The sequence below is a fragment of the Ahaetulla prasina genome, chromosome 2, assembly GCF_028640845.1.
Source record: "Ahaetulla prasina isolate Xishuangbanna chromosome 2, ASM2864084v1, whole genome shotgun sequence".
Classification (NCBI taxonomy): Eukaryota; Metazoa; Chordata; class Lepidosauria; order Squamata; family Colubridae; genus Ahaetulla; species Ahaetulla prasina.
Window position 1 is genome coordinate 303,556,160 of NC_080540.1, and position 27,869 is coordinate 303,584,028.

Below are 27,869 nucleotides of genomic sequence, written 5' to 3' on the forward strand. Positions count from 1 at the left end.
CCAATTGTGAAAACAGAAAACCATGTATTGCATACAGGAAGTAGACAGGGAGAAGGAACAAGGTGGGATCACCCAATAGAGCTGAAAGAAAGGAATTGAAGATCAAAGAAAGCCCTTCCTTCTTTAGTCATCATTCCCGTATGATTTGGTGGACACTGACTTGGATGCATCCGTTAATCAGGGAGGCCCCTCAAGACCAGGAATTAAGAAACTTCCATGTTACCTGTTTCCTGGGGGGGGGGCACTGGGAGAAAAATACTAGTCAGGTGGGCCTGAACTTGATGCAAAGAGATACTACAATAGTTCCATTGCATTCACTGCTGAAAGAAGAAATCTGCTGCAACTTTACTCTTCATTTTCCAGCAAGTTTTGGGTTAACTGAAGTCTCCCATCACCACCAGAACCTGCCGTCTGGAAACCCGATTTAGAAAAGAATCATTTGCACCCTCCGCCTGGGTGAAGAGGGGCTACAGTCGGATCCCAAAACGGCATAATTTGGTTTTTAACTCCTTTTAAACTTAACCAAATGATCTCAATAGGACTCCCATATTCAGGAATAGTCTTTCTTTGTGGTACAGTCTTGCTTCGTCTACAACTTTAGAACAAGGCTCTCCAAACTTGGCAACTGGCTGGGGAATTCTGGGAGCTGAAGTCCACAAGTCTTAAGGTTGCCAAGCTTTGGAGAGCTCGGCTTTAGAATAAGTCATTTTGGTTGAGCTCCACAATTCAGTGGATGCCTCTTGGCAGTTCCTCCTGCTCTTTATCCAGACTCTGGCAACGGATGCAGAGGCTCTAGAAGCCGAGACTGTTCTCCTCTGAAATGCTGCGTGTTGAGGTTCACCATTACAAAGGGGAGCCGCGTTCTCTGTGCCTGGATCTCTTCCCCACTTCCCATTGAGCACGAAGCCCTCCTGAGTCATACAAGCCAGCTCCATGAGCCAGAGATGAGCCTGGCAGATATTCATGTGGGAGCAAGAACACCCTTTTCTGCCATTAAGAAAGGTCACCCTTCCCACTCCCTCCGCTGCCCCCCACCCCCTCTGGAACTCCGAAAGCGTTGCCTTCTTCCCACAGGTGAAGCCCTTTCGGGAGCGAGAGCAGCAGCTGAGAGGAAAGCATTAAAGCACCTGGCCCTTCTCCCCGAGGTAGCTTTTTAAATCCTTGGCAAAGGATTCCCTGTGAGGAAACTCCATCTGTTTCACGCACGATCGCAGGTAGAGTGGGAAAGGTCTGGAACACAAAAGGAGGGGGGGCGGTATGTGGAGAGAAGGATTATAATTGTGTTAGATTTTAAAAATTTAATGTATGACTGTTTGTTTAATGAACTATACCTTGTGTTTGCTCCGGGAAGTCGGGGCGGGAGGGGGTTTTGGAGGGAGGGGGGAAGGTGGGGGAGGGGGAAAAATTTAATTGTTGTTTTAAAACTTTTTCAATTAAAAAAAAGGAGGGGGCGGGAGGAGCATCAAAAGTTAGCAGGAGGTTGCCATGACCAAGGATGGAAGTTCAGCCTGCCCCCCCCACCCCCGCACACACACACCCCTTCTGCTGCACAAACCACAAGGCCAAAGCCCAAGAGGAGGGAAGGAAGCCGCCCTCCTGTTCACCGGGGAGGGGGGGGGCTCCCTCTTTTCAGGTAGAGGCCGCAGTTCTACAGCTGTTCATGCCCAGAATTATGCAAGCAGCAACTGGCAGTCAGAACACTTGACAAAAACACCTTCCTTTCACAACACACAGACAGGCCCAACCAGAGTTTCAACTGGGAAACTCTTGACTATCTCTGATCAAGCCAAATTCAACAAGGGGATTCCCCACACATCACCCACTGACAGAGACCAAGGGGTAAATCTTGTTTACATACCATTTAAAGTCGAGGAAGAAAATCAAGAGCCCAGCAGACAGGCTCTCCAACAGCTGTCACTCAGATTCACAGGCAATAAACCTAATCAAGGAGCCAACCACTCCCAAACCTGGCAGGGCAAGCTACTCTATATAAACAGCCAGCAAGTCCTCCTCCCCCTTGGTCTGATGATGTTATGAAGCCTGGTCAGGAAATGTCTGCAGCAAAACAACCAAGCTCAAAGAATGTCAAGAACCCAACACTTCATCCCTTTTCTATTTTCTGCTAGCTTGGGGGAGGCAACACCAGGAATTTTCAGAGCGGGTTTGGTGCAGTGGACAAAGTGCTGCCTTAGAAACCAGAAGACAGTGAGTTCTAGTCCCGTTTTAGGTATGAAAGCCAGCTGGGTGACTTTGGGCCAGTAACTCTCTCAGCCCAACCTACCTCACAGGGTTGTTGCTGTGGGGAAAATACGAGGATGATGTATGTTTGCCGCCTTGAGTTGCCCACATATACACAGGCAAGGTAAAAAAACTAGTAATAAATAAACAACATTTTTTCATTGTATCCTTGTCTGGGTCACAGAAATGAAGGGTTTATTTTGCGTGTTGGTGGCCAGGAAGCAGAACCAGACCCAAAGTGGGGGCCATTTAGGTGAGGTTTGTGAGAGAGAGACTGGACGGAACCTCCATAGATTGAGTTTCCCTAGAGAGGCTTCGGGGACAACACTTAGCACAAAGGACACACACCTTCCTGTGTTTCCCTCCATCAAGCCAGGCTCCGACGGGACCTTCGGCCAGTGTGCAACTACCTCCTGCTTCCGGTCAAGCTTCCAGAGGGTGTGCAGTAAGTACAAAGTAGAGGTGCAGCTGCCTGCAAGACAAAAAAGGAGAGACGGTAGGAGAAGGGATGGCAGAACCCGGGGGTGGAGTGAAAAGAGGGATCAGCTGAGAATCCCCACCAATTGTAGCCATAAGCAGCCACAACCCTTTAATTCTGCCGATTTCTGTGCATGGACATAATTTGCAATAAGCTACTTTAGCTGGACCTTCACGTGTGGTCCTGATCTTTCATGCCTGACGGATGTGATCACAACCAACCTCTCGGGTAACAGCCTCATCTCACCCTCATGCTCACCTTGTCCGTGGCTACTGCCACTTTCCCTCTGAGAAAGGGCTTCATCTCATCTTGCTTAGACTAATCCAGATTCCACCCGTCCGTCTCCTCCCACCCCGGCACACCGAGAGAGGCCTTTTTGTGTAACACACCCTCCTTGCCAACCCCGTCCAAAAGACTCTTCCTAACTTTTCAGAGCAGGACTTTCATGCTGAAGGTACCTGGAGAGACCTGCAAGCTGTACTGAAAATCCATCAAGGCTTCTTTGAGCCTCCCCAGCTCCAGGAACTGGATTCCTCTTCCTGTCAAGGCCAGGAGTCTGATTTGGGGGAGCGGCTCTGCTTCAGGTATGGCCGTCTGCTCTCTTTCTGGTTCAGCTCTGCAGCTGCCTGGCGAGAGAAAGAAAACAGTGGCCCTTGACGACCGTGAAGCCCCCAAAACGAGGCAGATTCTTATTTTGCAGGGACAGCCAGTTCTCAGATGAAGCCATGCCAGGGCGGAGGTAGCAAAAAGGAACCCCCTGGCCAACTGAAAAGCATTGGAAGCAGAGGCCTCTCAACTGTCTACCGTGTTTCCCCAAAAATAAGACCCTGGCCTTAAATTTTTTTGAACCCTGAAATAAGCGCTTGGCCTTATTCCCATGTGCTCAAAAGCCCGATTGGGCTTATTATTAGGGGAGGTCTTATTTGGAGGGAAACAGGGTACTAGAACCCCTTTTTTCTTTGAAGGAGTTAAGTACACCGTACTAAATTGCACCCTACACCTTGTGCGAAGGGAACAGCTGATGGCCAGTCTCCGATCCTGAAGAACTGATGCCCCTCATTGAAATAAAGAGAAGCGTCAGGGAGCGAGATGGTATGCCACCCAGGGTCATAATGGGTGATTTATAAAAGGGGAGATGTAAATGCATGGCCTACAGATGTGTCATTCTGATGTGATCCTGGGGAGATCCCAAAGGGAACCATCATAAAAACAAAGTCGTAATTTTCAGAAGTCAGCATGGATCTGCTAATACAGTTTGCTAGATTAACCTCATCTCAGTTTTGGTTGTGCACTTCTCAGGTAGATTGTGCGGGTGTAACGGAGCTTGACTTTTTGTTTAAGAAAAGTACGTCCATCAATAGCGCATCAAACTGGAGAGGTGCAGCTCATCAAGTAAGGGGCCACAGGAACTGCTCCTGGCTCTTCTAGGCTTCAATAGTTTAATAACTTAGATGAGAAGTAGAGATTTGTCAAATTTGCAGTTAACAAAAAATTAGGTAGGATAGCTAATGTCTATTGAATGACAGAAATAAAATTCAAAACCATCTTGCCAGGAGGCTCCAGTGACGTCACCCTCCTGCTGGGTGCTCTAACAGAGCACTCCGTGTTAGAAGATTGTAAAAGTCAGTGAAACAGAAAAAAAATCACTGTTCACTGAGCTTAGCATAACCTCTGGGTGAAAGAGGTTATCAGAGTTGTGGGAAAGTGGCAGGTCTGACAGGGGGTTTGCTCTCAAGAGCGAATTTTCCTGGATTTATGACCCACCAATTCCACTCCTCCAACTTCAGCACGCTCCTGTTTTTATCAGGAAAAGGAGGGAATGTCGCTTCTGCTCTAAAGGACTTATTAAATTGATTGATATTCTAAGCAGGCGGAATTTCTGGCGTTCGATCTTTGATGTAGAATCAGCACGGCAAGTACCGACTCCTTTTGAAACTTGAAACCTTTCTTTGTCTTTGATTAATTGACTTTTAAAATGGCGTCTGAAAGTGAAAGTAAAATTTTTAGTACGATGAAGCAGCGTTATTTGTGGATTGTTACAAACGGAGTTTTTTATACTGAAAGGAGGAAGGAGAGTTATTAAGTTTGAATTCCTGATTCTTTTGAAGACAGAATGGCAGCTAAACCTTTAAAGCCTTCTGGAAGAAGGGGATCTGAACCAAGTCTTGAGGAAATATTGAAAGAACAATTAAAACTTTCTGAAGATAGGCAAAAAGAGATGATGGAGAATTTTAATGCAAAAATAAGAGAAGATATTCTTATGGCAGTTCAAGGACTGAGTAAAAAAATTGAAGGATTGGAAGTGGAAATGCAACAGATCTCTCAGTCAAATAAGCATTTAGAAGACGAGATGAAAGGTGTTCAGAAAAAAGTGGCTCAAAATGAAGATCAGGTTGTGATATTACAATACAATATAATCACAATACTTGACAACACAGTATCAACAGTAGAAACCTTCAAATTTCTGGGTTCTATCATATCGCAAGATCTCAAATGGACAGCTAACATCAAAAACATCATTAAAAAAGGACAACAAAGAATGTTCTTTCTGCGCCAACTCAGTAAGCTCAAACTGCCCAAGGAGCTGCTGATCCAATTCTACAGAGGAATTATTGAGTCTGTCATTTGCACCTCTATAACTGTCTGGTTCGGTTCTGCAACCCAGCAAGAAAAACACAGACTTCAGAGGATAATTAGAACTGCAGAAAAAATAATTGCTACCAACTTGCCTTCCATTGAGGACCTGTATACTGCGAATCAAGAAGAGGCCGTGAAAATATTTGCAGATCCCTCGCATCCTGGACATAAACTGTTTCAACTCCTACCCTCAAAACGACGCTATAGAGCACTGCACACCAGAACAACTAGACACAAGAACAGTTTTTTCCCAAAGGCCATCACTCTGCTAAACAAATAATTCCCTCAACACTGTCAGACTATTTACTGAATCTGCACTACTATTAATCGTTTCATAGTTCCCATCACCAATCTCTTTCCACTTATGACTGTATGACTATAACTTGTTGCTGGCAATCCTTATGATTTATATTGATATATTGATCATCAATTGTGTTGTAAATGTTGTACCTCGATGAACGTATCTTTTCTTTTATGTACACTGAGAGCATATGCACCAAGACAAATTCCTTGTGTGCCCAATCACACTTGGCCAATAAAATTCTATTCTATTCTATTCTATATAAACTTATGGAAGGAGCTCTTAGAATTCATGGTATGCAAGAAGAGCGAGGAGAAGACTTAAGAAAAATTATATCAGAAGCATTGGCTGAATTTATTGAAGTGGACCCCCAAGAGGTATCTTACCAAATTGATAAAATATATAGAGTTAATTCCTGGATTGCAAGACAGAGAAAGCTTCCTCGGGACATTGTGGTTTATTTTGTGAAAAGGACTATAAGAAATCAGATTCTGCAAGTTTCATATCAGACAACTTTAAAAATTGGAGAACAGGAGTTGAAGGTGTTGAAAGAGATTCCTTCAAAGATGTTAAGAGACAGGAAGGAATTTGCTTTTTTTACACAAGAACTTAAAAAACATCAGATTCAATTCAGATGGGAGGTGCCAGTTGGACTGACAGTATTCTATCAAGGAAGGAGATATAGAATTGACACTGTTTTAAAGGCAAAGGATTTTCTTTCTACAGTTTTGAAAGTCGAAATAGAAGTGATAGAAAAACTTCAAGAGACTCAAGAAGGCGTGGTGATCCAAGAGCCTTTATTGCTGCCAGTATTAGAGGAACCACAAGAGCAAAGGGTGACAAGAGGAGCCCTTAAGCGTAAAGAAGAGCAACAGTCTCAAAGTAAAAGTCAGGATCCCAGTATGGAAGCTGTGGGAGGAGCTAGACGGAAGATACGGAGGAGGAGCTTTCGTTGTCTGCTTCAAAGCTTCAGGAGGCCAGTAATGGCAAATAGAATCTTGTCATGGAATGTTAATGGCTTGAATTCAGCTCAGAAAAGAAGGAAAATATTTCACTACTTGAAACAATTTAAAAATGATGTGATTTGTTTGCAAGAGACACATATAAAATTATCAGACCAAAAATATTTAATTAATTCAAAATTGGGTAACCATTTTGTTGCATCAGCTTTGGAAAAGAAGCATGGAATTGTTGTATATATCAGGAAGGATATACCAGCTAAGTTAATTGAGGCAGATATTCAAGGAAGATTTATTGCTATTGAACTGGTGATAGATGCAAAAAAGACTTTGCTGATAGGTATTTATGCACCTAATCAGCAACAAGAAAAGTTTTACAAAATGTTACATGAGAGGTTGACCCTCTGGGATTATAGTTCGTTTATTTTATTAGGAGACTGGAATGGAGTAATTGATACAAGAAGGATAAGAGAACCTCCTCCAAGAAGATACCTATACATGCAAAATTACCAAAATCCTTTTTTGAAATGATGGAAGACTTTGAGTTTAGAGATATATGGAGGTTACGGAATCCAGATGAGAGAGATTTTACTTTTTTTTCTGATAGGCATCAATCTTTTTCACGTATTGATTTTATTTTAATTTCTAATGACTTGCTTTCTAGGGTGAAGAAAACGAAGATATTTCCGAGGTGTTTAACTGACCATAGCCCAGTATGGATGGAATTATTACAAGGGAAAAAAGGTGGTAGAACATGGAGGTTGAATGAAAATCTGTTTAGATATGAGGATAATGTAACTTATTGTAAGAAACAGTTAAAAGAATTTTTTGATTTTAATATGTACAAAGGGACACCTATAGGAACTGTGTGGGAGGCGAGCAAAGCGTTTATTAGAGGGATATTGATTTACTTGGACAATAGGCAAAGGAATAATAAACAAAGGCAGCGTAGGTATTTGGAAGAAGAAATTCAAAGGAAGCAACAGTTATTAATTCAAAACCCACAAGATCACAAACTTAAAGAGGCTATAAAAATATTACAGAGTCAATTTAATATGTTAATGGCAGACCAGGTGTATGAATATACAATATGCTAAACATAATACCTTTTGTAATGCAAATAAACCTGGGAGATGGTTGGCATATAATTTAAGGAAGAAACAGAAAGCACGTGTCATACAAAAAATAGAATATAAAGGTAAAGAGATATACCAACAGGATAAAATTAAAAGGCATTCTCAGAATTTTATACTGCACTATATGCAAAAGACAAAATATTGAATAGGGACATTTATGATTATTTGAAAGATTATAAGGTTAATATTCTAACATTAGAACAGAGGAGGAGCTGAATCGGCCGATAGCTACTGGAGAAATAGTGGAGGCAATTAAACAATTAAAATGGGAAAACCCTGGTACAGATGGTCTTACAGCAACTTATTATAAAAACACAGGATGAAATATTAGGCCCACTTAAAGAATTATTTAATCAGATACAATTAGGGTAGGAATACCCCGTCATGGAAAACATCTTTTATTTCACTGATACCAAAGAGGAGCAAGATTGCTCTAAACCTGGTAACTATAGGCCGATTTCACTTTTAAATAATGATTATAAGATTTTGTAAAAATAATAGCAAATAGATTAATGTTAGTTTTACAACAAAGAATTCATACTGATCAATCTGGTTTTATAAAAGGGAGGCAGATGAGGAATAATGTTAGACAGATTATTAATATATTGGAATATTTGGAAAGAAGAATACTTCAGCAGCACTTATTTTTTTGGATGCAGAGAAAGCCTTTGATCGATTGCATTGGGATTTTTTATTTAAATTAATAGAGAAAATGCAATTTGGAGACTGTTTTATTAGAATAATTAAAGCGATTTATGGAGAGCAAACAGCACAGATTATAGTAAATGGTAGTTTGACAGAAGTTATTAAGATTGCGAAAGGAACGAGACAGGGATGTCCCTTATCACCATTATTGTTTGTTTTGACTCTGGAACCATTATTAGATAAAATACGAGAATTAATGAAAATAGAGGGAATTAAGATTAGACAATATGAGTACAAAGTTAGAGCTTTTGCAGATGATGTAGTGGTTACGTTAACAAATCCTATAAATTCAAGTAGATTTTTGTTGGAAGTAATTGATAAATATGGAAAGGTATCAGGATTTAAAATAAATCAGAATAAAACAAAAGTGATAATTAAAAATATGTCTATACAACAGAAACAAAAACTAGAGGAAATGACAGGATTTGAGGTAGTAAAAAAGGTTAAATATTTAGAGGTCAATATAAGCTCATCGAACAAGAAACTTTATAAGAATAATTATGACTTGCTATGGCAAAAAGTTCAGAATGATATGAGTGGCTGGAAGAAATTGCAGTTATCCCTATTGGGAAGGATTGCGGCTATTAAAATGAATGTGTTACCTAGATTTTTGTTTCTGTTCCAGATGATACCAATAATTAAAAAGGATAAAAATTTGGAAGATTGGCAGATTGGGATTAACAAATTTATATGGCAGGGTAAAAAGGCGAGGGTTAAAATGAAAATAATACAGGACTCACGGGAAAGAGGTGGTTTAAGAATGCCTAACTTTAAACTATATTATGAAGCAGTAGCCCTTTCAGTAATAAGTGACTGGTTTAACTTAACAGAGGAAAGAATTTTGAATATAGAAGGTTATGACTTGTTATATGGATGGCATGCGTATTTATTTTATGAAAAAAAAGTGGATAGGGCTTTTAAGAATCATGTGTTGAGAAGTGCTCTTTTGCGGGTCTGGAAAAAATATTCCTATAAATTAGATTACAAGATTCCTATATGGGCGAGCCCTAGACATGCAATAGAGAATATAAATATAGAACAGAAACAGGAAATGATTACTTATAAAGAACTTTTGTATGCTGAAGGAGGTAGATTGCAATTAAAATCATTACAGGTATTAAATGAAGAAGGGAGGAATTATACTTGGTTTCAATATGGGCAAATAAGTGCTAGATGGAAAGAAGATCAAAAAATTGGTATAATGCAAAGGGAGGAAAATTTAATAAAGCAAATTAGAAATCAGACCCAGGAGCATATAAAGAGATTGTATAATGTGTTGCTTGAAATAGATTCGGAAAAGGATTTGGTAAAGGATTGTATGATAAAATGGGCACAGAATATTCAGGAACCAATAATGTTGGAAACATGGGAGAAAATTTGGGTTAGAAATGTTAAGTTTACACAAGCACAGAATTTAAGGAAAATTTTTATAAGATGTTTTATAGATGGCACTTAGATCCCAAAAAATTATCATGTATGTATCCTAATATCCAAGCGAAATGTTGGAGGTGTGATTGTGATGATGCTACATATTTTCATATTTGGTGGACTTGCAAGAAAATTAAGGTCTTTTGGATAAGAATTTGGTGGATTATTCAAAATGTACTGAAGAAGAAGATAAAGTTCCTGCCACAATTTTTCCTTTTGGGAATTATAACGGATTGTACAGGGATTGAGACTAAATTGATTCTGAATTTAATAACAGCAGCAAGACTGTTGATTGGACAATACTGGAAGAAAGAAGAGATACCTACAATAGAAGAATGGATATTGAAAGTTATTAATTTGGCTGAGATGGCTAAAATCTCAGCGTTTTAAAAGACAATACGCAGGAAAGATATTTAATTGAATGGAAAAATGGATTGATTATCTACAAAACAGATATCAGATTAAGAAATATCAGATTGCCTTTGAATAATTAGAAAGTTATTTTATGTAATGGGAGGGGTTGGGAGATGAAAAGCTTTGGATGTGGTTATTTGGATTGGAAGGAAAATTTTATTCTATGTTTGGTTTATGTATAACAATACCTTGTGATTGACCGGGAAGCGGGGAGGAGGGGAAGGGGTTTTTTGTTTTTTTTTGGGTGGGAGGGGGGAAAAAGGGGGAAAAATGTTTTTGTTTTTTAAAACTCTTTCAATAAAAAAATAAAAAAACCATCTTGCCAGATTAGAGCAAGATTCCCCAAACTTTATAAATCAGGGATTGTTTTTACCATTAACTTTTTTGTGGCCTTTCTCTGCTACTTATGTATAAAGACGACAAATGGATTAAAAAAAAAACATTTTAAGGATTTGGATAACTAATTTGATTGGAGGCTCCAGAGCAGCTTTCTTCTTCCTCTCTGATGAGAAAGGTCATTGGGGAAGCCGGCAGGATGTCAGAAGTCAATCATGTGAAATCCTCACTCAATGATGGCAACTAGAATTGTTATTCCTAAGCAGTGTGATCACATAACATCGCACTGGCAATTCTGGTCGCCATCATAAGCTAAGAATTACTTATACGTGAAAAAGTATCAGGAAGGAAGGCCGAGAAGTTTCCTTGATTTTCCCAGAGTGCACAACACAGAGGGTGGATTTAAGAGGCAAGAAGGCCCCAAAACCTCCTCTAGCAGCAATTCAATAACAGAACCAGAAATGGAAGGTTACCCGTTGTGGGTGGGCCCAAGTTTGGACTTTTGCACTGAGTCGTGTGCCTATGGGTAGGGGTGCGCGCGCACACACACACACATTCATTCATGGCCTGGATCACCCAAATTGATCCTTCCAATCCTGTGATTCAAGTGAAGAGAAGTCATTTCCTCTGGAAAGAGCCCAGGAACCAGGTCAAGAGGGAGACTGAAGCAAGCAACGAAGACCTCTGTCCATACCTGTGCTGACCAAAAGGACTCTCAGGAGATCATTAAGACACCTGTTGGAGAAGGGTTGAAGTGCCGTCATTTCTGTGCTGCTAGGAGGATCCAGTCCCAAAGAAGGACAGAAGCCCTATTTTGCTGATAAAAGCCCTATTCTGCTACCTATGAGCTTCCTTCTGGTGTGGAGACATAACGGGGGTTTCTCACCTCTCCTTTTGAAAACAGAAGTTTTTATTTTTCAGAGATTCCACAGGAGACTAGATGTTGGGATGAAAACTTCACTATTTCTCTGGCTCTTGGCCACAATCAATGCATAGAAGCAAAGAGAGGAAATCATATTCAAAATAGGGAGAATAGGCAATATACTCTACACAGCCCTATTCCTTCAAAGTATGAGCCAGGACACACAGGGAACGTTCCTGACTCCAGAAAATGAGGTTGCTGTGCCAGCTGTCACAGTGGAAAAGGGAGAGGCAAACCTGTCAATGACCAGGATTCCACCGGATGCTAGTTACCTGCTAAAGCTGTTTATGGCTTCCTTGGGTTCTCCCATCCGGGTTCTTGCCCAGCCCTGGATCAAGTGGGCGGCTGCTTGCCAGAGGACACAACACAGGCGCTCTCTCTGCTCTTCCAGGACAGCAGCAGCAGATTTTGTCGCCCCCATAGCCTCCTCTTCAGAACTCGGGTCCAGCACGATGCAGAGTTTGGCCGGGATTAGCCTGCTTGTGTGAGAGACCACCTCTTCGCACACCACAATGGCTTCCTGGTGCCTGGCTGCCTCTTCCAGAGCAGAGGCCGCTTCCAGGAAGACCTCTGAAATTCTGGGCACGGCCAGCTCCCTGCACTGAGACACCTTGAAGGAGGAAAAAGCCCCCACCCCACCCCCACAATGAATCCTTCTGCAGAAAGCAGCATTCACAGGTGGGAGTGAAGATAATCGCCTCCTCCCGAATTCAGTGAGCCCAGCCCAATGCCCTTGACTGGAAGATCTTTGGGGGTGGCACCAAATAAAGTGAAGATCCAGTAGCCGTTTCAACCCAAAGCTCAGCATCAGGATTCATTTCTACACCCACATTCCTCTGTTCACAACCTTAGGTGGCTTTTCTTTGCCTCCACTCTTTTGAACATACAACTTTCACAACAATTTCAGGTCTTTACAGGCCAGGCAAGGGTTCTGTTTAAGGGCACCAGAATCCCTGGGAAAGGGTGCGGGCATTCCTAGCCAGCCCCCACACCTTAAATGGCCAACTTATGGTCCTGGGGAGCAACATGGGTTCATAAAATTGTTTGCAACTATCTTTTTGGAGAGTTCAGAGGTCACAGAGACCACATTTCAAGAATCTCCCTACACGTGCGGAAAAAATTTCAAGAATCTCATAGCCCTTTTCCAACTACAGTACTCAAGTACAACTGGTCACTTAGTGGGGAGGTACCTATGATCCAAAGACAAAGTGTCGTCATAGGACTGCGCCTCAGGTGCAGGGCAGCCAGGGGTCATTGATGGCCATCCCAGCATCACATGGTTGCATAACTGCATTTTGTGATGGGTTTGCTGAAAATAGGCATTTACTCCTGGTTGTCGGCAAAACCGTGCCCAGGGCGAACCATTGATTTGCTTAACTCTTGTGGCGTTTGCTTAATGAATAAAACCACCCGACTTTACAACTATCGTGAGTGGCAAACCATCATGGGTGCACTCATTGCAGTCATAACTTGAGGATTATCTGTAGCATCTTTATTAAAAGGTATCAACTGCAGCTTGTGAGAACCCTTGTGCCTTTTCATGAAAGAAGTTAATTGGAAGAGGCTCCACCAGACTATCTATCATGGCTCCCCTCCTGCAAACCCCTCCATCTGGAAGAGACACTGAGGATCACCGGGGGGGGGGGCGCAGGGGGGTGTCCATTGGAGTGTGGAGTGTTAACCCATTCAAACTCTATCAAGGGTGAGGCATTCAAAACAAATAACCCAGCTGTACAACGGACTGTACAGTGATTGAGACTAAGTTGATTTTGAACTTAATAACAGCAGCAAGACTGTTGATTGGACAATATTGGAAGAAAAAAGAATTACCCACAATAGAAGAATGGATATTGAAAGTTTCCAATTTGGCTGAGATGGCTAAAATTTCAGCCTTCTTGAAAGACAGTACTCAAGAAAAATATTTAAATGAATGGAAGAACTGGATTGATTATATTCAAAATAGATATCAGATTAAGAAATTTCGGATTGCCTTTGAATGAAGGATGTTGTTTTTGATTTTAATGGAAGAAGTCAGGTTATGTGGGAGAGAAGGATTATAATTGTGTTAGATTTTAAAAATTTAATGTATGACTGTTTGTTTAATGAACTATACCTTGTGTTTGCTCCAGGAAGTCGGGGGTGGGGGTGGGAGGGGGTTTTGGAGGGAGGGGGGAAGGTAGGGGAGGGGGAAAAATTTAATTGTTGTTCTAAAACTTTTTCAATAAAAAAAAAAAAATAACCCAGCTGAGTCTGTAGAGGAAACAGCTGCAACCCCTCACCTGTGGAAGAGGCCCTTCTTGAAAGAAAGCCAGAAGGTCCAGGTAATGTTCTGCAGCCTCCGTTGTCCTGCAGGAGAGACACTTCCCATCAGCAGACATTATTTCCGTGGCCTGCAGTCCCATTAGCCCTTCTCAAGCACGGAGGGTGGGCCAGGGTCAGCTTCTCTCTATTGGGCTCTCGCTGGACTGTGGTTTTTCAAGGCATCTGACACTTGGAAAGAAAGGGCTTTCTCTTGAGCGAGATGTTCAGCCCAGCCCCAGGGGCCTGGGAGGGAGGAGGCCCTCACCTCTCCGCCTGCAAACATCTCTTGGCCAGCATGTATTTCACTCCCGATGGGCAGCTTGGGGCAAGGAAAGCAGCCGGATGGCATCCGCTGGTGAGCAGCTCTGTCCGGATGAGGAAATGGGACTCGTGGGACTCCAGGGTTACCTGTGGAGGACTCTCCAGAGCCTGGGAAGAGAAGAAAGAGGGGGAAGGAAAAATGCCGGACTCTGCCATGAACTTGGGCCTTGCTCAGCTATGGCAGTGCTATGCTATTTGAGGCTCAGCATGTTCCTAATACCGTTCTCATTTTATCAGATTTATTAGAAGAGTTATTTCCCAGCCTTGACCCCTTGAAGATCTGTGGACTTCAACTCCCAGAAAGGCTGGCTGGGGAATTCTGGGAGTTGAAGTCCATGCGTCTTTAAGGGACCAAGGTTGGGAAAGACCGTATTAGAAGAAAGCAACGTACATCACGGATTCTGGCAGATTCCAGGCAGCATTAAAATAATAAGATACCATATAAACACTTGCTGTAGCCCTTTTCCCCCTTGGATAGAAAAGGAAGTGGTGCAGGGAGGGAATCGTCCTCTTGAGACCCACCTGACAAAGCAGCAGCAGAGCTTCCAGTTCGGCCTTGGTGAGCCCCAGTTGGTGGTACAAGAGAGCTGCTTGGTACAAGGCCGGCAGGAAGCTGGAGTCCATCTCCAGGGCTTGCTTCAGGTGCTGCAGCGCTGTGTGTGGCTTGTCCTGGAGGTCCAAAAGAGGCACATCAGAGAGGGCAGAATCACGCTGAGGATCCCCGGAGCATCTACACCAGTTGTGTAAACACAACACATTAAACTGGGATAAAACAAAGCTTGGCTGTTGTGTCTCAAGAGTTTTCAGAGTGCTGTTTGGAGCTGAAAAGATTTCTGGGGAGCTGTTCTGAGCTGAGTCAGGCCACCTTCGGTTGGATGATCCACAGGTTCTTCCGCAAGAGGGGAACGTCCCTGTTTCTTTACAGGGAAATTCCGTAAAGACCCCACAGCAACAGGGACCCTCCTATCATAAATGGGATATTCAGCAGATGCTCTCCCTCCTTCCCCTTCATCTGTAATTCAAAGATTGGAGTGAGACCAATAATACACAGAGAAGTAGGTCAGGTTACATAACCAAGGAGTCCGAGGTCTCTGGAGAAACACTCCAAGAACAAGGAACGAGGAGGAAGAACTGGAAGCTATAATTGGGGCCGGGTGGGGTGGGAAGTCCAATACAGTTAAGTCCTCAACTTGCAATGGTTTGTTTAGCGACCATTTGAAGTTACAATGGCAATTTTTCTGCAAGATGGAAATTTTTTCGCAAGAAGGCGCCAACAAAGGCTGCCTCGGTGAAATGCTCTCTAATGATTTCTTTATTTCTAATTGTTCTCTGCAACTCACAACGGATTTCCTACTCACGAGACCATCTGCTAAAAATTAAGCAACATTTCTTTAAGGAGTAGCTTTCTGTGATCTCACCACCACCCCCGTCTTTACAAATGTAGAGGAGACAGGAAGAACAAAGGAAGAGGCAATTCCCCCGGAGCCATGGATTACCAAAAAAACCAAAGGACATAAAGGCGAAGAAGAGGTAAATGTGCTGGGAACTTAAACAGATTGAAGTCAGGGAAAAAAACTCCTCTGCCTTCAATTTTCCTAACAAATGTACGTTCACTTGCAAATAAGATGGATGAAATACTCCTCTTAAACAAATACAATTCTGATTTTCACAATTCAGCAATCCTATGCTTCTCTGAAACCTGGTTAAATGAATCAATTGAAGATAGCAGCCTGAATATTCCAGGGTTTCAGATTATATGATCAGACAGAATTACAGAAGCATCTGGTAAAATGAAGGGTGAAGGTTTATGCCTATATATTAACATCAGCTGGTGCCAGGATTTATCTGTAATTTACAAATTCTGCGACAACAATTTAGAGACTTTAATTATCAACTGCAAACCATACTATTTGCCTCGTGAATTTTCCTCATTTCTTCTAATTGCTGTTTATGTACCACCTCAAGCCTGTGCAAACAAGACATTACGAATTCTAGCTGACCAAATCATGGAGGCTGAAGCCAAACACCCTGATTCACCGGCCATTATTTTGGGAGATCTAAACAAGGCAAACTTAAGGAAAGAGCTATCAAAATACTTTCAGCATGTCAATTGTCCCACCAGAGGCAAGAATACTCTAGACCATTGCTACACAACACTAAAAGATGCTTATCAGTCTTTCGTGCAGCTGTAGGACACTCTGATCATTGCATGATTCACCTTGTACCTGCTTACAGGCAAAGACTTAAAACCACAAAACCAACAATTAAATCAGTAAAGATCTGGACGGAGGAGTCAAAATTAAAGCCGCAGGCCTGCTTTGACTGCACTGATTGGAACATTTTTAAAGATACCTCTGCAGACCTGGATGAACTCACAGATACTGTAACATCATATGTCAGCTTCTGTGAAGACCTATGTGTACCGACAAGGAACTTGCGAATATACAGTAACAACAAACCTTGGTTTACACCTAAACTTAAGCAGCTACGACATTCCAAAGAGGAAGCCTACAGAAAAGGTGATAAAATGCTGTACAATCAGGCCAGAAATGCACTAACAAGGGAGATCAGAGCAGCAGAAGCTACTCTGAAAAGCTAAAGAATCAGTTTTCAGCAAATGAACCAGCAAACGTGGAAAACTCTTAAAAATATCACCGACTATGGCAAACCTCCTTCCCAGGCTGAAGGTAATCAACAACTGGCAGATGACCTGAATGAGTTTTACTGCAGGTTTGAAAGGAAACTACAGCCACCTATCTCCACAACCCCCATCTCAGACACACCAACAACAGCCAAGCCTCCTACAACTGACCCCATTTCATTGGGTTCACAACCCCTAGTGATCACAGAAAAGGAAGTGCAGGACCTATTTCACAGACAAAAGCCAGGAAAAGCTCCAGGCCCAGACAAGATAACTCCTTCTTGCTTAATAGTCTGTGCTGACCAACTGGCCCCCATCTTCACCCATATTTTCAATAAATCATAGAGATGTGCTATGTCTTCTTGCTTCAAACGCCTACCATCATCCCAGTGTCAAGAAGCCCACCATCAAGGAACTGAATGACTACAGACCAGTTGCTTTAACATCTGTAGTCATGAAAGCCTTTGAAAGGCTAGTGCTTTCCTACTTGAAAACCATCACGGATCCGCTGTTAGACCCCTTGCAATTTGCATACCGAACAAACAGATCAACAATGATGCTGTTAATATGGCTCTGCACTACATCTTACAACATCTTGAATCTCCAAAGACCTATGTAAGGGTCCTTTTGTAGACTTTAGTTCAGCATTCAATACCATCATTCCAGACATTCTTCTAACTAAGCTAAACCAGCTAAGGTACCTAAACAGACTTGTAAGTGGATCACAAGCTTCCTAACAAACAGGAAGCAGCAGGTGAAGCTAAGCAGGATCACATCAGATACCTGTACAATTAGCATAGGGGCCCCCCAAGGCTGTGTGCTCTCCCCACTTCTCTTCTCTCTGTATACCAATGACTGCATCTCCAATGATCCATCTGTTAAGCTACTGAAGTTCGCAGATGACACAACAGTGATCGGTCTCATTCGAGACAATGATGAATCCGCATACAGATGGGAGGTTGAACGACTAGCCTTGTGGTGCGACCGGAACAATCTGGAACTGAACACACTCAAAACCGTAGAAATGGTGGTAGACTTTAGGAGAAACCCTTCCATACTTCCACCTCTTACAATACTAGACAACACAGTATCAACAGTAGAAACCTTCCAATTTCTAGGTTCTACCATATTGCAAGATCTAAAATGGACAGCTAACATCAAAAACGTCATCAAAAAAACACAACAAAGAATGTTCTTTCTGCGCCAACTCAGAAAGCTCAAACTGCCCAAGGAGCTGCTGATTCAGTTCTACAGAGGAATTACTGAGTCTCTCATTTGCACCTCTATAACTGTCTGGTTCGGTTCTGCAACCCAACAAGAAAGACACGGACTTCAGAGGATAATTAGAACTGCAGAAAAAATAATTGCTACCAAACTGCCTTCCATTGAGGACCTGTATACTGCACGAATCAAGAAGAGGGTCGTGAAAATATTTACAGACCCCTCACATCCAGGACATAAACTGTTTCAACTCCTACCCTCAAAACGACGCTATAGAGCACTACACACCAGAACAACTAGACACAAGAACAGTTTTTTCCCGAAGGCCATCACTCTGCTACACAAATAATTCCCTCAACACTGTCAAACTATTTACTAAATCTACACTACTATTAATCTTCTCATTGTTTCCATCACCAATCTCTTTCCACTTATGACTGTTTTTGTTGCTATCATTAAGGGTTAAATTGTACCCTATGACCATCATTTGTGTTGTAAATGTTGTACCTTGATGAAGGTATCTTTTCTTTTATGTACACTGAGAGCATATGCACCAAGACAAATTCCTTGTGTGTCCAATCACATTTGGCCAATAAATTCTATTCTATTCTATTCTATTCTATTCTATTCTATTCTATTCTATTCTATTCTATTCTATTCTATTCTATTCTATTCTATGAAAATGTGACTTTAAAAAGTGAATTTTGGTCACGTGATCCCCTTCTGCGGCCTTCAGACAAGCAAGTCAACGGGGGAAGCCAGATTCACTTAACAACCGGTGCAGTGATTCACTTAAGAAGTGTGGCAAGAAATATTATAAAATGAAGCCAAACTCACTTAACAACTGTCTCACATAGCCACAGAAATGTTGGACTCAATTACGGTCGTAAGTCGAGGACTAGCCTGTAGAATTCAGTTATTTCTTATTGTGGGGTCCCGCTTGCTGGTGGGACACGTGGATCGAAGGGCCTCCTTTATTCAGATAGAAGAGAGGAGGAGACAAGAGGATGGCACTGTACCTCAAAAAAGGTCATATATTATGTTGGGGTCAAGGAATTGGAGCAGAGATCCTGTCAAGAACATCTGGATAAGAATAAAAGGGAGGAGGAGGAGATTGTTGTGGGTGCACCAGGCCAAGGACAGGATGGGGAAAACAATCTCCTGAAGAAGCTCACACAGAACTGAGACAGAGCAATAAAGGAAGAGCTTTGCAAAGTCCCAATAACTCCTCTAAGGGTTTTGTTTGCGGTTTCAATTTGCAGAAAGATGTTGAAAAGACCATCCTTGATTGACAGGGAAGATCTGGTAGAAAAGCTAAGAGCAGTGGAAACCCTCCATCTATTATGATTCAGGATTCTACAGAAAGAAGCACACACAGCTACGACGTACATTAGTTTAGGGGTCCCCTACTCCCAGTCCAGGGACCGGCACTAGACCGTGGCATGCCAGCAACCACAAACAAGCAAAGCCCCATTTGCATGATGCAAGCAGACCCACGCCCCTTCTGGCCCATGGAAAAGACTTTCTCCATGGAATCGGTCTCTGGTGCCCAAAAGGTCGGGGGCCACAGCACTAGATCACACAGAGCAATGAAATGCAGATGCACCATGAATTTCTCACGTATAAGACACTGGAAGTACAGACATTCCCTCAATGCTCTGATTAGAATCAAAAGGGGCTGCTCAGGGAACAGCCAGATATGCACAGCAAGCCTCCAAAAGAGCTAAGATGTGACATGTATGAAGATGTAGTCACCAAACAGCTGTGTTGGCAAGAAGCTACTAGTTGCAGAAAGAAAGCCAGCAAGGCTAAAGCATTAAGGGAACTGAAGGTTGGGAGAGAAGCTAAAAGCAACTGAAAAGACTTACGGGTATGACAATGAAAGAAAAAAAAAAGAGAAGTGTAGTGGAAGGTTAGTGGTGGTAAGAAGAGGACAGAGTTCTTCCATCCTCTTTGCTTTGATCTTCTCCCAAAGGGGAACTGTATTCAGGGGAACCTAAGGACTGCCACAATGAAGGGCTGGCAACCCAAGGACAGAAAGAGGCAGTTATAGTAGCAGCCAACATGAACTAGACTAACTATATTCAAGAGTCCTGAAGAAGCCTGCAACTGATGGGATGTGAGAAAGACCTTGGGAGACAGGAGGAAAAACTGATAAGAGGCAGCTGACTTCCTAAGTGGGAGCCAAACCACTAGTGCCTGTAGACACTAAAAAGAGGAAATAAATGCTTTCGCATCTTTCCAGAATGTAGCCCAACAGTAAAGGGAGTGCATCCCCCGAGTGCTGCTCCTCTTTCTTTCCACTTTCCCCAGCAACAGGGCAGGGACCTTACATTACGAGGAAGATGCTTTGACTGGCCATCAGGGAAAATATCCAAACTCCAACAGCTATTTGGCAGTGTCCCAAATTGGGTTTTTTTATTGGATAGACCTCAGTGAAGGACATGGTGCAACAAATTTTTGCATTGGTTGGTTTCCAAAGTCCCTTCCCATCTTTATATTTGAGGATTCTCTGGTCTGGATAGCTTCTTTTTTCATTTTACCCACATTCCTTAGAACACATAAAAGACACGTACTATTTTCCAGTAGCAGCTTCCCATCAAGGTGAAGATCTGGGCGAGGACCCGCTTAGTACATAGCCCAGACAGAGCCGCTTGGAGTAAGGTAAGGGCATTATGGGGGTTGTCAGCTTCCAGCTCCTGAACACCTAGAACAGGCAAACAGGCATCAGGAAGTCTAACTGGATTCAATTTAATGTGTGGCTGCAGACTGAGATCTCTGTGCCACTTATCTAAAGAGGGCTACAGGTAATTCCTGTCACCATTATTTAGTGACCTCTCAAAATTACAACAACACTGAAAAAAGTGATTTATGACCATTTTTGACACATGACCGTTGCAGAATCCCCATGGTCAAAATCCAGACACTTGGCAACTGACTCATATTTATGATGGTTCCAGTGTCCTGGGGTCACATAATTCCTTTTTGTGACCTTCTGACAGGCAGTCAATGGGAAAGCCTGATTTGTTTAACAATCATGTTACCACCATGTAATTAACTTAACTCGAGTAACTCAGTTGACAATTGTGACAAGCAAGGTTGTAAAATGAGGCAAAGGTCATTTAACAAATATTTCGCTTAGCAACAGAAATTTTGGACTCAATTGTGGACGTAAGTGGAGGACTATCTTTACTTTGTCTCTGAAATCTACTGTTACTGGCAAAAGGAACAGACGGGCAAAGGTGAAGGTTCGAAGGGTCATAAAGCATAGAATCTCACATTCACCTTGCAAGAAGGCAGCTGATGTCCACAGAATCTCCTTCAAGTCTCTGATGGTTTGCACCACCAGGGGGTCAGAATCTCCCATTTCATGGGGTTGCCACATCTGCAGCAGGGAAAGAAGCTCACCGTCACAACCAACACAAGGAGGTTCCGGGATCTGGAAAGAAAAAAACAAAGAACTCCAAAAGTGCCAGAATGCAGGAAGACTAACCAACCACTCCAAACTATGAAGACGGTCAGAGAGAGAGAGAGAGAGAGCAATGTATATCGCAAATTATAATCAAGTCAATGAATGTAAGAGTGGACGTAGGGAAGCATGGAACGAGACTGCATCGCACAGCCCAGAGAGAGGTGGGGGGTGTTTCCCATTATTTAGAATAGAATAGAATAGCCAAGTGTAATTGGACTCACAAGGAATTTGTCTTGGTGCATATGCTCTCAGTGTACATAAAAGAAAAAAATACCTTCATCAAGGTACATTTACAACACAAATGATGGTCATAGGGTACAATTTAACCCTTAATGATAGCAACAAAAACAGTCATAAGTGGAAAGAGATTGGTGATGGAAACAATGAGAAGATTAATAGTAGTGTAGATTTAGTAAATAGTTTGACAGTGTTGAGGGAATTATTTGTGTAGCAGAGTGATGGCCTTCGGGGAAAAACTGTTCTTGTGTCTAGTTGTTCTGTTGTGCAGTGCTCTATAGCGTCGTTTTGAGGGTAGGAGTTGAAACAGTTTATGTCCAGGATGTGAGGGATCTGTAAATATTTTCAGAGTCCTCTTCTTGACTCGTGCAGTATACAGGTCCTCAATGGAAGGCAGGTTGGTAGCAATTGTTTTTTCTGCAGTTCTAATTATCCTCTGAAGTCTGTGTCTTTCTTGTTGGGTTGCAGAACCAAACCAGACAGTTATAGAGGTGCAAATGAGAGACTCAATAATTCCTCTGTAGAACTGAATCAGCAGCTCCTTGGGCAGTTTGAGCTTTCCGAGTTGGCGCAGAAAGAACAGTCTTTGTTGTCCTTTTTTGATGATGTTTTTGATGTTAGCTGTCCATTTTAGATCTTGCGATATGATAGAACCTAGAAATTTAAAGGTTTCTACTGTTGATACTGGGTGTCAAGTATTGTGAGAGGTGGAAGTATGGAAGGGTTTCTCCTAAAGTCTATCACCATTTCTACAGTTTTGAGTGTGTTCAGTTCCAAATTGTTTCGGTCGCACCACAAGGCTAGTCGTTCGACCTCCCATCTGTATGCGGATTCATCATTGTCTCGAATGAGACCAATCACTGTTGTGTCATCTGCGAACTTCAGTAGTTTAACAGATGGATCGTTGGAGATGCAGTCATTGGTATACAGAGAGAAGTGGGGAGAGCACACAGCCTTGGGGGGCCCCTGTGCTAATTGTACAGATATCTGACGTGATCCTGCTTAGCTTCACCTGCTGTTTCCTGTTTGTTAGGAAGCTTGTGATCCACTTACAAGTCTGTTCAGGTACCTGTAGCTGGTTTAGCTTAGTTAGAAGAATGTCTGGAATGATGGTATTGAATGCTGAACTAAAGTCTATTTTTGTTGTCCTTCTTGGAACCCTCTTCTGCCTGCCATTCGGTCTCTTCCTACCTAAGGCTGCTAGGGAAAAGACAGTCTTCTTCTACCAGAGGTTTGAGCTGACTATCTGCAAAGATTGGGGGTGGGCGGCACCGTCTATCAGTGGTTCTCCTCCTATCTCTCTGACAGTTCGCAGACGGTGTTGGCAGGGGGGCAGAGATTGCCACAGGGGTCGATTCTCTCGCCTCTCCTGTTCAACATCTACATGAAGCCGCTGGGGGAGGTTATCCGTGGTTTCGGGGTGGAATACCATCTGTACGCTGACGATACTCAGCTGTACATTTCCACCCCGAACCACCCAACGAAGCTGTCGAGGTGATGGGCCGGTGTCTTGAAGCCGTGAGGGTCTGGATTGGGAGGAACAGGCTCCAGCTCAACCCCTCCAAGACAGAGTGGCTGTAGGTTCCGGCGTCCCGGTACAGTCAGCTTACGCCATCGCTGACTGTTGGGGGTGAAGTATTGACCCCCAGGGGAAGGGTGCGCAACTTGGGCGTTCTCCTGGACGATCAGCTGTCTTTAGAGGAACATTTGACGGCCATCACCAGGGGAGCATTTTATCAGGTTCGCCTGATTTGCCAGTTGCGCCCCTTCCTTGACCGGGACTCCTTACGCACGGTCACTCACGCCCTCGTTACTTCCCGCCTGGACTATTGCAATGCTCTCTACATGGGGCTCCCCTTGAAGAGCACCAGGAGGCTCCAGCTAGTCCAGAATGCGGCTGCGTGGGTGATAGAGGGAGCACCGCGTTGCTCCCATATAACACCTATCCTGCGCGGCCTGCACTGGCTGCTGGTAGCCTTCCGGGTGCAATTCAAGGTGTTGGTTACCACCTTTAAAGCACTCCATGGCTTAGGACCGGGTTATTTACGAGACCGCCTTCTGCCACCGATAGCCTCCCAACGACCTGTGCGCTCCCACAGAGTGGGCCTCCTCAGGGTGCCGTTGACCCAACAGTCGGTTGGCGGCCCCCAGGGGGAGAGCCTTCTCTGTGGTAGCACCGGCCCTCTGGAATAAGCTGCCTCCGCCCAGCCGCCCTGTTTCGGGTGACCCGTTCCCTCCTTCACCAGGGGGAGCGGGATGACCCGTTGCAGGGACGCGCTGAGGAGTTTAACGGTTATCTATACGATAAAATCGTTCAGCTTCGAGACGGTCTGGACCAAAATTGCAGCGACTCAGATGAGGCGTCTGAGGGTGGTCTTGGTGATATTGTTTGGGATGAGTTTGACCCTGTGGCTCCCGAGGACATGGACAGGTTGTTGGGTAGGCTGAATGCCACCACGTGTTTACTGGACCCGTGCCCCTCCTGGCTGGTGCTGGCCACTCAGGAGGTGACACGAGGCTGGCTCCAGGCGATCACGAATGCTTCCTTGTTGGAGGGAGTCTTTCCGGCCGCCTTGAAAGAGGCGGTGGTGAGGCCCCTCCTCAAGAAGCCTTCCTGACCCGCTGTTTTAGGTAATTATCGCCTGTCTCCAACCCGCTCGCGAAGGTTGTAGAGAGTATGGTGGCACATCAGTTTCCTGCACCTGGATGAAACTGTCTATCTAGACCTGCTCCAGTCCGGTTTCCGGCCCGGCTACAGCACGGAGACGGCTTTGGTCGCGTTGGTGGATGATCTCTGGAGGGCCAGGATAGGGGTTGTTCCTCTGCCCTGGTCCTATTAGACCTCTCAGCGGCTTTTGATACCATCGACCATGGTATCCTGCTGCGCCGGTTGAGGATTGGGAGTGGAGGCACCGCTTATCGGTGGTTCTCCTCCTATCTCTGACCGTCGCAGACGGTGTTGACGGGGGCAGAGGTCAGCCCGGCGCCTCACTTGTGGTGCCGCAGGGGTCGATTCTCTCGCCCCTTCTGTTCAACATCTATATGAAGCCGCTGGGTGAGATCATCAGTGGCTTCGCTGTGAGGTACCAGCTGTACGCTGATGACACCCAGCTGTACTTTTCCAAACCCGGCCACCCCAATGAAGCTATCAAGTGCTGTCCCGGTGTCGGGAAGCCGTAGGGGTCTGGATGGGGAGAAACAGGCCCAAGCTCAACCCCTCCAAGACAGAGTGGCTGTGGATGCCGGCATCCCGGTACAGTCAGCTGAGTCCTCGGCTGACTGTTGGGGGCGAGTCATTGGCCCCGATGGAGAGGGTGCGCAATCTGGGCGTCCTCCTGGATGAACGGCTGTCTTTTGAAGATCATTTGACGGCCGTCTCCAGGAGAGCTTTTCACCAGGTTCGCCTGGTGCGCCAGTTGCGCCTTTCTAGACCGGGATGCCTTATGCACAGTCACTCACGCCCGTGACGTCTCGTCTGGATTACTGCAATGCTCTACATGGGGCTCCCCTTGAGGGGCACCCGGAGGCTCCAGTTAGTCCAGAATGCGGCTGCGCGGGTGATAGAGGGAGCCCCTCGTGGCTCCCACGTGACACCTATCCTGCGCAGACTGCACTGGCTACCTGTGGCCTTCCGGGTGCGCTTCAAGGTGTTGGTGACAGTCTTTAAAGCGCTCCATGGCATAGGGCCGGGCTATTTACGGGACCGCCTACTGCTACCGAATACCTCTCACCGGCCCGTGCGCTCTCACAGAGAGGGACTCCTCAGGGTGCCGTCAGCTAGGCAGTGTCGTCTGGCGACGCCCAGGGGAAGGGCCTTCTCTGTGGGGGCTCCCACCCTCTGGAACGAACTCCCTCCAGGACTGCGTCAACTTCCGGACCTCCGAACCTTTCGTCGCGAGCTCAAAACATATTTATTCATCTGCGCGGGACTGGATTAGATTTTAAATTTATTGGTTTTAAACGGGTTTTTATTTTTTATATTATTTTTAATAATGGGCTATAGAATAAGTTTTTTAACTGTTATTTTAACTTGTTTTTATATGTATTTTTTAATTGCCTGTGAACCGCCCTGAGTCCCTAGGGAGATAGGGCGGTATACAAATATGAAAAATAAATAAATAAATAAATAAATGCCAACTCCCCGACCTCCGGACCTTCAAACGTGAACTGAAGACTTTATTATTTTATCATGCGGGACTAGCCTAAGTATAATTTTAATTGTAATTTTAAATGGGTTTTATGTCGGTCTTTGACCGTTTTAGTTGATCTGGCCTATTAATTTTTTTTTTAATTTGAATTTATATCCCGCCCTTCTCCGAAGACTCAGGGCGGCTTACATTGTGTAAGGCAATAGTCTCATTCATTTGTATATTATATACAAAGTCAACTTGTATTGCCCCCACCCCAACAATCTGGGTCCTCATTTTACCTACCTTATAAAGGATGGAAGGCTGAGTCAACCTTGGTTTTAATTCGCTTTTAAAATTGTTATTTGTATTTGGTGTTTTAATATGGCTGTAAACCGCCCTGAGTCCTTCGGGAGAAGGGCGGTATAGAAATTAAATTATAAATAAAATAAATAAATAAATAAAGGGATTTAATATCAGGCCAAGACCTTTAAAGGCCACAGACCAATAATAATATTTTATTAAAGGTATCCACGCCAATCCCTAGCACAGAGAAGGCTATTTGGACTCAGCTGGACTCAGGAATTAATTCGCCAGGTCCCGATTAGCTGCTACTCCAGTGTAAAGCTCCCCCCTATGCAGGCTTCCCTGAGGCGGGAAGAGGCAACCCAAGCCAGGGGTCGCAGCCCCTCCTCCTCCTCCTCTTCTTCCTCACCTGGGCGCCGCTGAGGAGGCGCAGGAGCTCCCGGGATCTCTCCAGCTGGTGGTCGGCCAGCCAGGAGGCCGCCTGCAGAGCAGCCAGGTGGTGCAAGGGGGCCCGGAGCTCCTCGGGCGAGGCCAGCTGGAGGACCCTCGGCCAGAGATCCCCGGAGTCGAGACCCTCCTCGGTCGCCGCACAAGCCTCCAGCACTGGCGGGGAGAGGGAGGGTTCAGGTCGGCCGGCTCTCCCTTCCAGGCCAGGACGCCACCCACCCCCTCCGGTCCCTCCCGCTCCCGCTCCTTACCCCGCCGGAGCCCCCGCTCGATCCAGGCCGAGGCGCGCCGGGGGCAGCCGCCGGGCGGGCGCATCTGGGCGGGCAAGGCGTTGCAGAGGACGGCCAGCTCCAAGGAAAGGCTCGGCAGGGCGGCGGGGAGCCCTGCGGGGAAGCCACGGGGGGAGCCATGAGGGGGAGGGGGAGGGTCCCGGAGAAAAAGCCCCTCCCCCCCAGGCGGGCCTCCCGTCAGCCTCCTCGGCTACAAACCGCCCCCCGCCGTTCCCTCCCCCGTACCTTGAATTTTCCTCAGCAGCTCCGCGAACGGAGCGGGGGCCTGGCCGGGAAGGCGCGCCGCCTGCAAGGGAAGCACCACAGCGGGCCTTAGTCCCGCCGGGCCGAGCGCACGTCCCTCCCACCCGCCGTCCATCCTCCCTCCCTCCCTCCTTCCCTCGCTCGGCCGCGCACCCTCCGCCAGCGCCGGGCCAGCCGGTCGTTCTCCCCTCTCCACAAGGCCAAGCAGCCGTCGCCGTCACCCGCCATTTCAACACGCGCTGGGGCGCACGCTCCAGCCGCGTCGCCCGATTGGCCGGGACGCTTCCGTTGCCGAGGCAACGCCGACAGGCGGCAAAGTCGAGTCCCGCGGGGAGTTAATGGGCGGGCCGCACCCGAGGCCTCAGCCAATGAGCAGCGCCCGACGAAGCCTCGGCTTTGCCTGGTGACGGCATCGGTCCCACCTCTTTTCGCTGAGGTTGCCGGGTCTTAAAGCCGTCATCTAGTTATTATCTCATAAGTCAGAGATTGCAGCACTTGGCAGCTTGAAGACTCGAGGACTTCAAATCCCAGAATCCCCCAGCCAGCATTCTATTGGCTATAATACAAGTCTTAAAAGTTCCCAAGTGTGGTGACTCTTGCAGTAGGTTTATGTTTATGTACCGTACATGTGGTACCTTGCTCAATAGTAGTACCTGTGAGAGGGATCCTTAGTGGACAACCATGTAGATATGAGCCAGCCGTGTGCAGC

At 44.9% G+C, this 27,869-nt stretch overlaps 1 protein-coding gene across 6 annotated transcripts; it reads right to left on the minus strand.

Moving 5' to 3' along the window:
* FANCG (FA complementation group G) lies at positions 1 to 27,520 on the minus strand. Of its 6 annotated transcripts, XM_058172461.1 has the most exons (14): positions 27,314 to 27,513; positions 27,143 to 27,203; positions 26,879 to 27,010; positions 26,590 to 26,783; positions 21,324 to 21,477; positions 20,615 to 20,745; positions 14,699 to 14,845; positions 14,121 to 14,284; positions 13,834 to 13,900; positions 11,827 to 12,164; positions 11,327 to 11,367; positions 3,175 to 3,342; positions 2,587 to 2,710; positions 1 to 1,230 (listed from the first exon to the last, which is right to left on the minus strand). In XM_058172461.1, exons 1-14 carry the CDS (start codon positions 27,386 to 27,388, stop codon positions 1,119 to 1,121), a joined length of 1,908 nt encoding a protein of 635 aa, XP_058028444.1. In that variant the 5' UTR covers positions 27,389 to 27,513; the 3' UTR covers positions 1 to 1,118. The 6 variants fall into 6 exon arrangements, 5 of the variants coding, with proteins under 5 accessions (XP_058028444.1, XP_058028446.1, XP_058028445.1 ...); XM_058172460.1 differs by lacking the exon at positions 1 to 1,230 and having other exon boundaries at positions 1,439 to 2,710; positions 21,324 to 21,423; positions 27,314 to 27,519; XM_058172459.1 differs by lacking the exon at positions 1 to 1,230 and having other exon boundaries at positions 1,443 to 2,710; positions 27,314 to 27,517.
* Positions 27,521 to 27,869: the final 349 nt, after the last annotated feature.